Source organism: Dipodomys ordii, unplaced genomic scaffold (assembly GCF_000151885.1).
Source record: "Dipodomys ordii isolate 6190 unplaced genomic scaffold, Dord_2.0 Scaffold128, whole genome shotgun sequence".
Lineage (NCBI taxonomy): Eukaryota > Metazoa > Chordata > Mammalia > Rodentia > Heteromyidae > Dipodomys > Dipodomys ordii.
Window position 1 is genome coordinate 2,564,392 of NW_012267344.1, and position 15,897 is coordinate 2,580,288.

Sequence of the window (15,897 nt, forward strand, 5' to 3'; positions counted from 1 at the left end):
GCCAAGCGACTCCTCCGCACGGCTTGCGTCACCGCTCAGGGGGGGCGTGTCGAGCGGCGGGCGTGGCGCGGCTTCGTCTGCCAATCAGGGAACTCGGGGGACGTCTGCGAGACTGACTCCGCCCCCTGGGGGAGGGTCTATGAACGTGACGTTTTGGGGCAGGGTTAAGAGGCAACGTAGCCCGGTCCACCTGGGGCAGTCCTCTAGCTCACGGGCTAGCCTGTGCCGTGGGCGGAGCCCTGGACTTTCGGCCAATCAGGGATCTCGGGCGGGCCCACGAGCTGCGGGGGATTGGCTGTGGGGCGGGTGTCAGCGGGCGTCTGGCTCCGCTCACTGGCTGCGTGCGCACCGGGGCCTGGCGCGCTCGCTCGTGAGCGCCGAGGCCCTCGGCGGCGGGCGGACCTGGCGCGGTCTGGCCCAGTGCTTCTCCGGCTGCCCGCGTCCCCGGCCAACACCCTGCGCTCCCCGCTCTCCCGGATCCCGCTCCGAGCCCCCGCACCCCGGCGGCCTCGTGCCACTGCACACGCATCCCAGCGTCCTCCTGCACCGCACTCCAGATCCTCGTGTGCACACTCACCCCGAAGCCCTCATGCACCACGCACACTCACCCGGTGTCCTGCACCGTGCACCCACCCCAGTGCCCTCGTGAGTGGCTGTTAAAGGAAGGTAGACATGTGCGGGTCGTGTGCAGCCGTCTTTTATTGTGAAATACACGTCTTCTTTATCCTTGTGTAAACCCGGCGTGTCCCACACAGTTCGAGTGCAGGAGACGTGACTGCGAGGACCCCCTCCTGGGACGGGACCAGAGCCTTCTAGAAGCCCACGGAAGGGGTGCTCGCCATGCAGACAAGTTACAAAAGCCCACTGTGCCAATCACGCGGGCACCTCGGACCTGACACCTTCCAGCCGCAAAGAAGACACCAGATAGGCCCAGGCCACCTCACGCCGTTCATCACCCCATCCAGGGCTGGAAGACATGGCGGCATCCACTGGGCTCACCCTGGTCGTCCCTCCAGCTGTTCCAGAAATGTATTCTCCACTGGCCGTTGCACGAGTCCACTGGTGAAAACAAAGAGCACATCACACAGGCCCCACGTTCTCAGAGGTGCCTGACAGAGGCCCGCTCCCTGGCCCTGGGGCTCCATACGGCCATCTCCATGTGGCCATCTCCCTAAGGCCCAGGGGCCTCCACGTGGCCATCTCCCTGAAGAGAATTCCATTGACTTAGTTGTGATCCTGGAATCAAGCCTAGAGTGTCACACGTGTGGGCCTGTGCCCCATGGCGTGTATGCCTCAAATTGTGTGTGCGTGTGTGCGTACAGGGGCTTGAACACGGGGCCTAGGTGCTATTCCTTAGCGTCTCTCGAGGCTGGCACTCTTACCACTCAAACCACACCTCCGTGACTAGTTTTTGGCTGTTTTACTGGTGAGAAGAGTCTTCAAGACAGTTCCGCCCCAGACTGGCTTGGAGCCGGGGTTCCCGGGCCTCAGCCTCCTGTGTGGCCGGGATGACAGATGTGGCCCGGATGACAGATGGGGCCCAGTGCACCAGCCGTGAGGGGCCTGGTCTCCCTGGGCCGCCCTTCCACACCTTCCCTGGAGCTGTCGCTGGCTAGCATCTCGGCTCACAGGAAGGGGAGCCACGCTGCACCCCAGCCATGGGCGGCCAGGGTGGTGGATGCCAGGGTCGGCCTCGGGTTATGGGGAGGGCATCACACTGTGCCCGGGGGTCGTGAGGAGGGCATCACACTGGGGTCTGCCTTCCTTCTCCCACAAATGACTTCCAGCTGCCGCAGGTATGGAGCCCAGGTTAACTGCTCCCTGGTTTCAGGAGGAGAAATGTGAGGACTCCCCTGCTCTCAATTGAGACAACTGAGGCACAGCTTGGCCCTCTGGAGGGCCGGAGGTGACCCGGGCTCAGGTCATCTCCTCCAGGACATCTTCCCTTTGCTGCATCGTGGGGTCCCTAGGACCCGGAAAAAGGCACACAGGTTGCAGGTTGTCCCCAGGAACCACAGCCCAGCACTGGCTAGGGGCCTCGCCTGGCCAGCTCGAGCGAGGAGAGAGGTTGGCTGGGGAAGTCAAGGCAGAGTACACTTGGGGGGAACCTGAGCTTCCTGTCCAAATGACTGCTGGAACCTTCCCCAGAAAGGCACGTAGAAAAGCACCTGTCACTGAGCACAAAGCTCACAAGTAGCATGCTAGGGTCTTCCTCAAATCCATATATATTTTTTTGCACGTGCAGTCCTGCCACGTGGCCGATGCTTCCTTGCGGTTTCTTCAGGTCAGTTTATCTGCAAGTCTTTTTTCTTTTTTTTTTTTTTTTGGTGCAGGTACTGGGACTTGAACTTGGGGTGTTGTACTCCCAATGTGGCTTTTTCCTTTGACGCTGGTGGTGCTCTACTACTTGAGCCAAGCGTTCTTCCAACCTTGTTTTTCTTTTCTGATGGTTTATTGGAGAGAAGTCTCTGGGATTTGTCTGCCCAGGAGCTGACTACAAACCCGTGATCCTCAGAGCTCAGCCTCCTGAGTAGCTGGGGTGACAGAGGTGAGCCACCAGCGTCCGGCTGCCAGTCTTTGTTGTTGTTCGTTTGCTTGTTAATGGCAAGTTTTCCACGTACAATATTCTTATTGTTAAAAAAATTTGCATACGGATCCCACCGGGTCATCCCCAGACTTCCAGGTGAGGGGTTTCAGTGCTTGAGTGAAGTCATAACTACTCAACAGAACTCAGAAAACATCAGTACAAATATAGACACATAATATATATATCAATAGAAAAAACCTTATATATATGTATATATACGTATGTATATACATATATACACATATATAAAAAAATACTTGTAGGTTAACCGTTTTCCCGAGGGTTCACCATGCAGGTTTTCTTCATAAATATCGCTTGGCTCGTTCTTAACACTCACGTTCCTAAGAAAGTTCATCATGAAGAAGGAGATGGAGGTGGTGGTGGTGGAGAAGGTGGTGGCCAGTCCTGTGACTTGAGGGGAAGTGGCTGTCTCAGGCCAGCACCTGGATGGGAGCGGATAAGGAGGAGAAGGAAGTGGGGAAAAAACAAAATTAGCATCAGAGGGGCCTCCGAAAAATCTGGAGAAGATTTCCTTTTCTTCCAAATATGGAAGATACACAAAATGAAGGGGCCGCAGGCATGTGACCGGCCGGCACGTGACAGGAGGGTCCCAGAGCAGGTGACCGGTGGCATGTGACAGGGGCGGGGCCTGTGCGGGCAGGTGACCCGCGGCACATGATGGGGGCGGGACTGCAGGCAGGTCACTGGTTCTTCTGCGCCCAGTCCCAGCTGTCTTCGTTTTCTTTCCGGTTCTTCTCCGCTTCGATGATTTCTTTGTACCTTCGGCGAAAGAAGCCCAACTGCAAGACAGGAAAGAAGGAAGGGTGCAGTTGGTAGTGTTGGAGAGGGGAACATTTTGACTCAGCGTGGCAGCCGTGTGTGTGTGTGTGTGTGTGTGTGTGTGTGTGTGTGTGTGTGAAAAATGGGGCTGGAGCCGGGCGCCGGTGGCTCACGCCTGTAATCCAAGCTACTCAGGAGGCTGAGATCTGAGGATCGTGGTTCAAAGCCAGCCCGGAAAATAAACCACCAGAAAACCGGAGGTGGCGCTGTGGCTCAAGTGGTAGAGCGCCAGCCTTTAGCTGAAGAGCTGAGGGACAGCGCCCAAGCCGAGTTCAAGCCCCACAACCGAAAAAAAAAAATGGGTCTGGAACTCAGGGCCTGTGTGCTGTCCCTTAGCGTTCATTTTTGTCAGCCATGGGACTTGAACTCACAGCTTAGGCGCTGTCCCTGAGCAATTTTTGCTCAAGACTAGCACTCAACCACTTTGAGGCATATATATGGTGCCACTTCTGGTTTTCTGGTGGTTCACTGGCGATATAAAGAGACTCACAGACTTTTCTGTCTGGGCTGGCTTTGAAGCATGATTCTCTACAACTCAGCCTCTTGGTAGCTGGGACGATGGGTGTGAGCCACCAGCCCTGGGCCAGGGTTTCCGTCACGCTGTGTGTGATCTCCTGAACGGACAGTCAAGCTGCCTCAATGGTTCATTTGTTGCTTTTGAGCCGAAGAGTACATCTTAAACATAATGTGCTCTATGCTGGGCACCAGTGGTAGAGTGCCAGCCTTGAGGACAAGAGCTCAGGGACAGGGCCCTGGCCCTGGGTTCAAGCCCCACGATTGACTAAAACAAAATCCACAGCTGAACCCGGCCGAGCTGGGTGCGCTGTGCACGGCAGCCAGAAGCATTTAGTACAACTACGTCCCGACAGATGGCAGCAGAGGGCCGTGTGTTGAAGAACCAGAATTTCTTTTTTTTTCTCTGACAGTTGTAAGATGAGGGTCTTGTGGGTGGGGTTGGAAATAAGTGGGCGCGAAGGTGCTGGTCTGGTAGTAGCCGTGTAAAAGGAATGTTGGCTTCCCTTCCTCCCTCCCTCCTTCTTTCTTTTTGCCAGAAGTGGTGCTTGAACTTAGGGCCCAGACAATCATTTAGCTTTTTAATCCATGGCTGGTGCTCTACCCCTTGAGCCGCAACACCACGTACGGTTTTCTAATAGTTCTTTGGAGATAAGAGTCACAGACGTTCCTGCCCAGGCTGGCCTCGGAACACAATCCTCCAGATCTTGACCTCCTGAGCAGCTAGGATGACAGACGTGAGCCTTGGGTGCCCAGCTTTCCTCTGCTTTTACATTGCCCTGAAATTGTTTAACCTGTAGGCTGAGAGCTAGTGGCTCACGCCTGCCACCCTAGCTACTCAGGAACTGAGATCTGGAGGATCGCAGTTCGAGGCCAGGCCTGGGCAAGAAAGTCCATGAGACTCTCATCTCCAAGGAACCACCAGAAACTCGAAGTGGTGCCATATATGGCTCCAAGTGGCAGTGCGCCAGCCTTGAGCAAAAGTAGCTCAGGGACAGCACCCAGGCCCTGAGTTCAAGTCTCGGGACTGGCAACAAAACAAAGCACAAAACAAACTTCCACTTCCAGGTGGCAGGGGGCCTTGTCTCCCCGCCTCTGTGAACTGTAAGGGGCTCTGAGATGGGGTGGCCACCCATCTGGGAAGCCCAGGGTGGGGCAGAGGCTGCGGGCCCATGGTGCCCACTCACCTTCCACAGCAGCACGGCCAGCAGCAGGAAGATGAGGATGCCGGCCAGTAAACTGATGGCGATGATCCAGCCCACCACGTAGCCCCGAGGCTCCATGTTGTGCAGAGCCTCGAAGACGGCCTAGGAAGCAAACCAGAGCCTCAGTAGGGAAATCTCACTGAGACTGGAATTCAGAGCTGGGCGCTGTCCCTGAGCTGCTTTTGCTCAAGGCTGGCGCTCTACCACTTGAGCCACAGCGCCATGTTTGGTTTTCTGGTGGCTCATTGGAGATAAGAGTTTCATGGACTTTCCTGCCCGGGCTGGCTTTGAACTGCAATCCTCAGATCTCAGCCTCCTGAGGAGCCAGGACGCCAGGTGTGAGCTGTGGGTGCCGGGTGGTTATGTAGAATTCTGGGCATCTGCCTTCTGGGACCCAAGCTAACACACCGTGGCACCATCCACATTTGTCACAGGAGATGAGGATATCAGGCCTGTCCTGTGGTCTGGGGCTCATGCCAGTCGTCCTAGCTTGAGACCAGGACGTTGAGATTAGAGGATCAGCATTCTAAGTCAGAGGCAGCAACACTGAGAGACGCTGATCTCCAATTAACTGGCAAAAAAACTGAAGTGGTGCTGTGGCTCAAGTGGTGGAGCGCCAGTCTTGAGCAAAAAGAGCTCAAGGACAGCGCCCAGGCCCTGAGTTCCAAGCCCCAGGACCAGAAAAAAAAATTAAAATTTATATTAAACAAATCCTTAAAAACCTGATGATGAGAATCTTCCTATTATTATTATTTTCATTTTGAAATGTCTTTGTCTCTTTTTAAAATTGTGACGATGAAGGGGAGGTAGAGAGGGACTGCGGTACTGTCCGGTCAGACTTCCTTTCTCTTTGGATGTGGGAATGCCCCCACCTCGGCTCGTGGGCTGATTTAACAAGGCAGTCTTGGGAAGAGAGAGGAGGGGAGACACTGGACGCCTGGTGCGTTCACGTTTCCCTCCCCCATGGGAGGGGAGAAAACCCAACAAAAAGAAAGAACAATGAAAAGCCCAGGCCAGGCTGTCGGTCCGTCCGTCCAAGCGTGATCTCACACAGCCTCGATCGGAAATGGTGTTCTGGAGGAAGTACCGTGACTCAGCCTCGCCCCTCAGGACCGCACACCCCTCAGGAAAGACAGGACGCCCCAGCTTCCTGAACCCCAGCTGCCTCACCCCCTCAGGAAGGATGGGGCACCCTGACTTCCTGGATCCCATCTCCGGCCGCTCCGGCCCTGTGCCTGGAGGATTTCCGTCTGCACATAGAGCACCTCACCTGTGAGTTCTTCCTACCGCATCTGTGTCCTCTTGTGGTTTGTTTTTTTCTCCTTTTTCTTGGAGCTTAGATTTAGTGCCTGTTTCTAAGGTGGGCGCTTTGCAGCTTGAGCCAGGCCCCCAGGACCTTCTGTCTCCTTCCTTCCTTTCTTCTTTCCTTCTTCCTTCCTCTTTCCCTCCTCCCCCTCTCCTCTCCTTCCTTCTTTTCTTTTTTACTATGGTTGTTTTTCAAGGAGTTGTTTTGTTTTTGTCCAGCACTGGCCTCAGTCTGTGATCCTCCTCATTTTGCCTTCCTATAGCTGGGATTATAGGTGTTTGACATCATACCAAGCTTAAGTGTTTTGTTTTGGGTGCATGTGTGTGTGTATGTGTGCCTGCACACGTGTGTGTGTGTGTGTGTGTGTGTGTGTGTGTGTGTGTGTGTGTGGTGCTGGTAATGAAGCTTGAACTCAGGGGCTTGTGCTTTTTCTTTTTATGCCAGTCCTGAGGTTTATACTCAGGCCTGGGCGCTGTCCCTCAGCTCTTGAGCTCAAGGCTAGCTCTCTACCACTGGAGCCACAGCTCCACTTCTGCGTTTTTTGGGTTCATTGGAGATCAGAGTGTCACAGACTTTCCTCCCTGGGCTGGCTTTGAACTGTGATCCTCAGGTCTCAGCTTCCTGAGTCGGTGGGATGATGGGCATGAGCCACCGGCACCCGGCTCAGACTTCACTTTTTCCTCTGGACAATCACTGCTGGAAACTTTCACCTCCCAAGGAACCCTACCGAACCGAAGATTAAACCACAGAAAAGCCTCAGCGGATGGGTGGGTAATGGGCTGGAAACTAAAGCTGACCAGGCCTTACTCCACCTTAACCCTGCCTCTGCTCACAGACCTATCTCTACCCAGAGAGTCTTGGATTCCAGTAGCTTGCGCCGGTCACCCCAGCTGCATGGGGGGCTGACGGCAGCCGACTCACCGTCATTTCTTCTGGGTTTCCGTGGGCCACTTCCACCACCCGTAAGGACGGCTCCACCTTCACTCGAGCTCGGGCCATGAACTGGATGACAGAGGCGCTGTCCTGTGGAGCAGATGGCATGTTTTCACCCCAGTGACAGTGACTTTCCCTGACAGACTAGACAGCACCCAGCTTCCACGCCCCACGTTGATCTCAGGGGAATTTCATCACAGCCGGGTGCCAGTGGCTCACGTCTGTCATCCCAGCTACTCAGGAGGCTGGGATCTGAGGATCTCGGTTCAAAGCCAGCCTGGGCAGGAAAGTCCGTGAGACTCTGATCTCCAACGAACCACCAGAAAACCAGATGTGGCGCTGTGGCTCAAGTGGTAGAGCACTTGCCTTGAGCTGAAGAGCTGACGGACAGTGCCCAGGCCCAGAGTGCAAGCCCCAGGACCAAGAAAAGAAAAGAAAAGAAAAATACTCTGAATTCTCTGGGGATGGAAAAAAAAAAAATCAGATCCTCCATTTCAGAGGTGAACTTGTGAAGGCCAAAACGATCAAACCCTCAAGTTCCCTTGGCAGGGCCAGATCTGAGGTCAGAAGGAAAATAAACACGGAGCCTGAGGCTCAGGCCGACTGCATATCTGGCCTCGTTTCTGGTCCTCAGGGAGCTGTGACAGCCCAGGGCCCTAGGCTCAGCTCCTGGAAGGAGGAAGAGGAGGAAGAGGAGAAGGAGGAGGAGGAGGAAGAGGGAGGCCAACGCTGGTGTCAGAGTGACAGATAATTCTGCTTTAGTCTCCAGAAACAGTGGAGGCACAGCTTTGACCTCTGCTTTGATCCAGGATTTGCTAAGGAGCCTGGCATTAGCCCCTCTTTACCCCCCCCCCCATACACACTAGAGAAGAAGAAATGCAAGCCGGGTGCTGGTCGCTCATGCCCGCCAAGCAGGCCAAGATCTGAGGATCACAGTTCAAAGCCATCGGGGCAGGAAAGCCTGTGACACTCTGATCTCCAATAAGCCACCAGAAAACTGGAAGTGGTGCTGTGGCTCAAGTGGTAGAGCACCAGTCTTGAGGAAAAGCAGCTCAGGGACAGCGCCCAGGCCCTGAGTTCAAGCTCCAGGACTGGCAAAAAAAAAAAAAATAAAAATAAATTTAACAAAAATCCGTAGTTTCCAGACCTGCGAAGTTGGCATTGGCCAGGTGCTCGTTAAAAAAACCTGACAGAGAAGTCAGACTCTAGAGTTTCAGGATGAGCAGCGACCTGAAGGGAGCTCGTGAAAGAGAAGACTAGGCGGACGCACATCTGTGTGAAGCCAGGGTCTCTCCAGTCAAGTACCCCCTCACATCTGGGTGAAGCCTGAGACTCCCCGGTCGAGTACCCCCCACCCCGCACATCTGGGTGAAGCCCAGGACTCCCTGGGCCACACACTGCTCCCCCGACATCTGGTATTCCCACAGCGACCAAGGATGCTGGCAGAAGAGGTTCACAAGGGGCAGCCGAGCTCTGAGAGAAGCCGCACACGCCTGTAATCCCAGCCCTGAGACAGCAAGCCTGGTTCAACAACAATGACAAACCCAAATAAGGGAAAGCAAAGCAAAGTCAAACTAAACCAGAACAGCAGGAGTGTGGAGAAGCCAATTCAAATGCTTTTTACAAAGAAGTGCTTCCTTCTCCTCCTCCTCCTCTTCCTGCTCCTCATCCTGTCCTTCTCTTCCTCTTCATCCCCCTCCTCCTCCTCCTCTTTCTCTCCTTCTCCTCCCCCTCCACTTCCTCCCCCTGCCCTGCCCCTCCTTCTCCTTCATTCCTGGGGCTTGTGCTCAAACCTCAGGGCCTCACCCGGCTTTTCCACTCAAGGCTGGCGGTCTGCCATTTATTTGAGCCACGGCGCCACTTCTGGTTTTGTGATGGCTCCGTGGAGATGAGAGTCTCATGGACTTTCCTGCCTGGGCTGGCTTCGAACCCTGACCCTCAGCTCTCAGGCTCCTGGGTCACTGGGCTGACGGGCAAGAACCGTGGGTGCCACAGCAGGGAGGTACTTCCGAGAGGCGTGTTCTCAGACCCACCTTCTTCAGTATTTCCGTGTTCAGCAGCGTGTGAATCTCTATGGTGCGGCCTTCCTCTCTGCCCAGGGCGCTGAGATCACAGTGGATCGTCAGGCAAGAGATCCCCGGCTTCCCACAGTCCTGAGGAGAGAACGCAGACAACTAGCTGTTGAAAGAGAGAGAGAGAGAGAGAGAGAGAGAGAGAGGTGGGGGGGGGGCGCAGGGAGCCAGGCCTGTCATCCCAGCTACTCAGGAGCGGAAATCTGAGGCTCACAGTTCAAATCCAGCCTGTGAGATTGATTTCCAGTGAGCCAGCAAAAAGCTGGAAGTGTATGGGCGGCTCAAGCGGTAGAGTGCCAGCCTTGAGTGAAAAAGCCAAGCGTGAGCACGGGGCTCACGCCCCAGTGAAGACAAAAGACCAAAAACAAAAAAGAAGAAAACCACAATTGTTCCTTCCTACCATTAGAGGGAGAAATCTTTTCAGAAGAGAAAAAAACTGAAGGGATTTCCAAGGACAGCCAGGCTATTTTATTTTATTTTTTTTCATTCGTCTGTCCAGTACCAAATGGCCGCTCATTTTATAGTCAACGTAAAAGGAAAGAAATCATGGGAGATTTTCTTTTGGCTAAAGATAACAAAAAAATATATAAATTAAGCCGGGCGCTGGTGGCTCACTACTCAGGAGGCTGAGATCTGAGGATCTCGGTTCAAAGCCAGCCCGGGCAGGAAAGACCGTGAGACTCTTATCTCCAATAAACCACCAGAAAACCGGAAGTGGCACTGTGGCTCAAGTGGTAGAGCGCTCGCCTTGAGCTGAAGAGCTGAGGGACAGCGCCCAGGCCCAGAGTTCAAGCCCCACGACCGACAAAAAAAAAAAAAAAAAAAAAAAAAAAAAAAAAAAATATATATATATATATATATATATAAATTATAAGTATAAATTACTGCCCATCGCTCACTCCTATAATCCTAGCAAGTCAGAAAGCTGAGATCTGAGGTTCACAGTTCAAAGCCAGCCGTGGCAGGAACATCTGTTGAGACTGTTAACCCCAACAAATCACCAAAAAACTGGAAGTGGAGTTGCAGTTCAAGTGGCAGAGTACCAGCCCCAGGACCACCAAAAAAAAAAAAAAGGAAAAATGATACAGACAGTATAAACTTAGACAAGGAACAGGACAGATGTAGGCATTCCTGATACATTGTGACCCATGTTTATTGTACTTGGACAACCTGGTCCTCAGATATGTTGTTGGCTATGGGGCTTGAACTCACTGCCTGGGCACTGTCCCTGAGCTTGTTTTGCTCCAGGCTGGCGCTCTACCACTTGAGCCACAGTGCCACTTCTGGCTTGTTTTTGTGCAAGGGGTGGGGGCTCATGAATGTGAGATAAGAGTCTCAGGGACTTTCTGGCCTGGGCTGGCTTTGAACCACGATCCTCGCATCTCAGCAGCTGGGATGACAGGCGTACCCAGCTTGGTCCTGGTGATTTTTTTCTTTTCTTGGGTCCAGTCGTGGGGCCTGAACTCTGGGCCTGGGCGCTGTCCCTCAGCTCTTCAGCTCAAGGCTAGCACTCTACCACATGAGCCACAGCTCCACTTCCGGCTTTTTTCTTTTTTGCTTATGTGGTGCCGAGGAATGGAACCCAGGGCCTCAGGCATGCAAGGCAAGCGCTCTACCACTGAGCCACCTTCCCAGCTCCCCCTGGTGATTTTTAAAGTCGGTGGATGGCAAAACAGAAGCCGTACTGGAGAAGGGAGAAGTGTGGAGCAGAAGCCCAGGCTCTGCCCTCCTTACCAACACCTTCCTCCCGGACTTGGTGAAGAAAGCAAAGACGGTGTGGAAGATGTTTCCTTGCTCCTGGGGGACGACGCAGGGTGTGGGGTTCTTTTGGAAGGAGCAGTTTCCCTTCTCCTGGGCCACCTGGAAATAAAAGAGAAAGAGGAGTCTTGTGAGAGTGTGGGAGGGAAAGGCGGGGGTGGGGGCGGAGAGGCAGGGGGGGCCTGGGGAGGGAAGGAGGTCTCTGAGGCCCAGGCCATCTGGCACAGGCCATATGACGGGACATGCTGTGTCATCACCCTCCCTGCTCCACCATAAGTGGATGAAGAGCCAAAACTCCGTCCTGAAGGAATGAGGAGGAAGGCCTCCTCACTTGGCACCCGTCCCTCCGCCAGGGCACATGCCTGGCACCCCAGCTCCTGAGGAGCCTGAGATCTGAGGATCACAGTTCAAAGCCAGCCCAGGGCAGGAAAGTCCATGAGATTCGGATCGTCAATGAACCACCAGGAAAACCAGAAGTGGTGTTGTGGCTCAAGTGGTAGAGCGCCATCCTGGAGCAAAAGTAGCTCAGAGACAGTGCCCAGGCCCTGAGTTCAAGGCCCACAACTCACCCAAAAAAAAAAAAAAAGCAATATTTGGGAAAAAAAAATCACACCAGCCTGAAACAGTCTGTCAGGAATGGCGAGATCACTAACACAGAATGGGGTATTTCGGGAAGATTTCATGACTGTTCCTTGAGTCCAGTTGGTGTGTGTGTGCAGTGTGCGTGTGTGTGTGTGTGTGTGTGTCTTGAACTCAGGGCCTGGGCACTGTCCCTGAGCTTCTTTTGGTCAAGGTTAGCGCTCTACCACTTGAGCCACAGCACCACTTCTGGCATTTTCTGTGTATATGGTACTGAGGAATGAAACCTGGGGCTTCATGCATGCTAGATGAGTGCTCTACCACTGAGCCATGGTGACTATTTCCTTCTGATCAGCTCTGCATGCTCCCCTTCTTCTCCTGCATCTCTTACATCGGTTGAGTCCCATGCGCCCAAGGACACGGCCTCTGGCCTTTGGGAGAGAGGACGAAGGGATGAGCCACACGCCCGTAAAGCCCAAACCCTGCCTCCGGAAAGATAGGACTCTTTGCCCCGACCCCAGAGCAAACACCGCATGCGGGTAGGAAACCAGACAGTTGATGGTTCTGGGAACTGAGCCCAGGGTGAACACGGCCAACACCAGTGGCTCAGGTCCCCATCTCTGCCACTCTGGAGGCTGAGCTGCGAGGATCGTGACTCGAAGCCAGTCCCAGGACAGACAAATCTGAGAGACGCTTATTTCTAAGGAGCCAGAGGAAAGCTGGGAGTGGAGGTGTGGCTCGAGCGGTAGAGCACCAGGCAAGAAGAGGAGGAGGCCCCGAGTTCAAGAACGGCACGCGTGAAGCCAATGCTCATCCCGGACGGGGGAGGGTCACTCGGAGACCAAGACTCCGTCTCTTCACCCCCAAGGCCCATCGCTAATAAAAGGGAAATAAATGGAAGACGGAACTAGCGTCGTCTCCAAGATGGTTCTTGGGTAAAAAGCTGGATGGGAGAGCCGAGGTGGTGCTGGCCAGAGACCAGGGTCCAGGGACCATGGTGGTCGCACATGTGTTTCTAGTTATCTCCTGTTCCCCTTCACCATTGGCTCTTGGGGCCAGGCGACATTCTCCCCCACCCACTGCTTCTCCAGATCACATTACATCAGCACAGAAATGACAACTGGGTAAATAGAGGACCAGCCCCCCCCCCGCCCCAACTCTGCACGCCCTCTGGGGTCGGGAGGCCCAGGGCATGTTTCTGCTGATCCGAGCCCCTCCTGCCCACCCAGGGACCGTCACCTTCCCACGGGGGCCACAGCAACATTAACTTCAGGACCGTAAAGTTCGAAATAAAGATCAGTACTGGAGCCAGGCGCCGGCGGCTCTTACCTGTCACCCTTGGCTGTTAGTTTGGGAGGCTGAGATCTAGAGGTTAGCAGTTGGAAGCCAGCCCCGGCAAGGAAGTCATAGCTTTCTTGTTTTTTTTTTTTTTTTTGTATTTTTGCCAGTCTTGGGGCTTGAACTCTAGGCCTGGGTGCTGTCCCTGAGCTTTTTTTTTGCTCAAGGCTAGCACTCTACCTCTTGAGTGAGCCACAGTGCCACTTCTGGCTTTTTCTGCTTATGTGGTACTGAGGAATTGAACCCAGGGCTTCATGCATGCTAAGCAAACACTGTACCACTGAGCCACACTCCTAGCTCTGAGGTCGGATTTTTTTTTTTTTTCCCCATGAAAAAGGGAGCTGTAGTGGTGCTGTCTGACCCCCAGGCCAGCATGGACAGGCCGCCACAAACGCTTCTCCTGCTGCAGATAACGAAGGATACATTTCGGAAGCGGAGCCCATCTGCTGGTTGGGATCATAAGAGTCATCCCCCCCTGCCCCCCCCCCCGCCACCTCCTCTGGAGGAGACATAGCATGCTTGAGATCCGAGATCTGAGATCTCAGTGTGTGTGTGTGTGTGTGTGTATGTGTGTGTGTTGCATTGGGACCTAGGTGCTATCCCCTAGCTTTCCTTTGCTCAAGGCTGGCACTCTACCATTTGAGTTACAGCTCCACTTCTAGCGCAGCCCCCCCCCCCCCGCTCCCCCTGGGTTAACTGGCGATAAAGAGACTCATAGAACCTTGCTTGTTGGGGCTGACTTTGCACTGCTACCCCACATCCCGGCTTCCTAGACAGAGAGAGGAGGGTCACAGGCATGAGTCACTGGTCCCCCACTTGTGAACCTGTACAATAATAGAGCAGAGAAACCCTGCCACTCCAGGGGCTTCCTGGGAGGCCTGAAATGGGGTTCAGGTTACCTGTCTCCATGATTAAAGGGGAGGAGACGGGGCGAGCTCCCTGGCAGCCAGGGAGATAACTGCTGCTCTGTGTCTATGAGGCAATCTCTCTTTTCCTCTCCTTTCTTTTCTTTTCTTTTCTGGTCAGGACTTGGAGCACATGTCAGAGGAATCGACTTCCCGTGCCTGCTTCCCGAACACACATAACAAGCCCTCAGCGGGTCAAATGAGAACCATGTGTCTTAGCCCTGGCCGATGAGCTCTGTTTATCCTCACTGTAATTTCCTGCTGCTGACTTCCTAACGACCCAGCCTGTTTCTACACCAGCAGGGCTCCGTGTGGGGTTGCCAGGCGGGAGAGAGGCAATGGCTGAGCAGGGAGGAGGGGGTGCTGGTACTGGGTGGGGCTTGGACCTAGGGCCCTGGCTGCTGGGTGAGGCAGCCTCCTGCCTCACCTAGAGTTTACATGACATCACCCAGAAATAAATATGATCCGAACCAGGCACTGGTGGCTCACGCCTGTCATCCTAGCCACGGGGGAGGCTGAGATCTGAGGATCATGGTTTAAAGTCAGCTCTGGGCAGGAAAGTCTGTGAGATCCTTCTAATGCATTTCTCTCTCTCTCTCTCTCTCTCTAACACACACACACACACAGAGCCAGAGGTAGAGCTGTGGTTCTAGGGCAACCGTCTTGAGTAAATAAGCTCTGGGATGGCAACAAGTTCAAGTTCCCATCTTGGTACAAAGCAAGAACAATGGTAGTGGCAAGTTCCTCCTGAAAGCCATTGTCTTATGAGCTCATAGCTGGCACTCTGCTACTTGAACCACTGCGCCACTTCTGGTTTTCTGGTGGTTCACTGGAGAGAAGAGTCTTATGGATTTTCTTGCCCAGGCTGGCTTTGAACTGCAATCCTCGGCTCTCAGCCTCCTGAGCGGATGGGGTGACAGCTGGGAGCCAGCGGCACCCTGCATAATAAGACTTCTTATATCATGAGCCAATCGACCCTGCACAGAAATTTTAGATATTCCGGGTCTCCAGAGTGCCTGCTGAGCTCCGGTCCAGAGCCCTTGCACTGTGGGCTGTCACGCTGGAGCAACACCACACGAAGGCAGGAAGAGCTCCAGGTCGTTGGAAGCAACCAGAAAAAAGAGCGCGGGGGACTCACCACCACGTCCTGGACTTGAAATATCTCTGCCCCCATGGAGGACAGACGGTTGGGCAAAGAGAAGCTGACGGAGGAGCCTGGGAGGGCGCTCGGGCCAGAATTGTAGACCTGCAGATGAAGCACAGGTAGTGTGTCAGTGGGATGCACAGACTTCCATCCTGTGGTCATTCATTCTGGGGGCAACGGCCCTGAGGCTGGAACGGGGTGGCCCCTGGGCACTGTCCCTGAGCTCTGTGTGCCGTGGCTCAAGTGGTAGAGTACCAGCCTTGAGCAAGAGAGCTCAGAGCCAGGCCAGGCCCCGAGTTCACAACCCCATACCTGACAATCATCATCATCAACATCATCATCACCACCACCACCACCACCACCATCATCATCATCATCACCATCATCATCATCAACATCATCATCACCACCACACCATCATCATCACCACCACCACTATCACCACCACCATCATCATTATCACCATCATCATCATCAACATCATCATCACCACCACCACCACCACCACCATCATCATCATCATCATCATCATCATCAACATCATCATCACCATCACCACCATCATCATCACCACCACCACTATCACCACCACCATCATCATTATCACCATCATCGTCATCAACATCATCATCACCATCATCATCATCAACATCATCATCAACATCATCAACATCATCATCACCATCACCACCACCACCACCATCACCATCATCATCA

At 53.9% G+C, this 15,897-nt stretch overlaps 1 protein-coding gene and 1 long non-coding RNA gene across 2 annotated transcripts in view; both read right to left on the reverse strand.

The window, feature by feature from the left end:
- Positions 1-683: 683 nt before the first annotated feature.
- On the reverse strand, positions 684-1,633 carry LOC105996189. The gene is made up of 2 exons (XR_001175599.1): positions 1,383-1,633; positions 684-1,059 (listed from the first exon to the last, which is right to left on the reverse strand). It is a non-coding gene; the product is annotated as an uncharacterized LOC105996189 (long non-coding RNA).
- A 917-nt stretch (positions 1,634-2,550) lies between these two features.
- Positions 2,551-15,897, reverse strand: part of Itga9 (integrin, alpha 9) — a 77,073-nt gene continuing 63,726 nt past the window's right edge. The window contains exons 19-24 of the mRNA XM_013030332.1: positions 15,175-15,282; positions 11,191-11,316; positions 9,418-9,537; positions 7,373-7,474; positions 5,128-5,247; positions 2,551-3,387 (exon numbers count right to left, since the gene is read on the reverse strand). Of these exons, the coding sequence (XP_012885786.1) occupies positions 3,289-3,387; positions 5,128-5,247; positions 7,373-7,474; positions 9,418-9,537; positions 11,191-11,316; positions 15,175-15,282 (675 nt within the window). The 3' untranslated portion in view covers positions 2,551-3,288. The remainder of the gene's footprint in view (positions 3,388-5,127; positions 5,248-7,372; positions 7,475-9,417; positions 9,538-11,190; positions 11,317-15,174; positions 15,283-15,897) is intronic.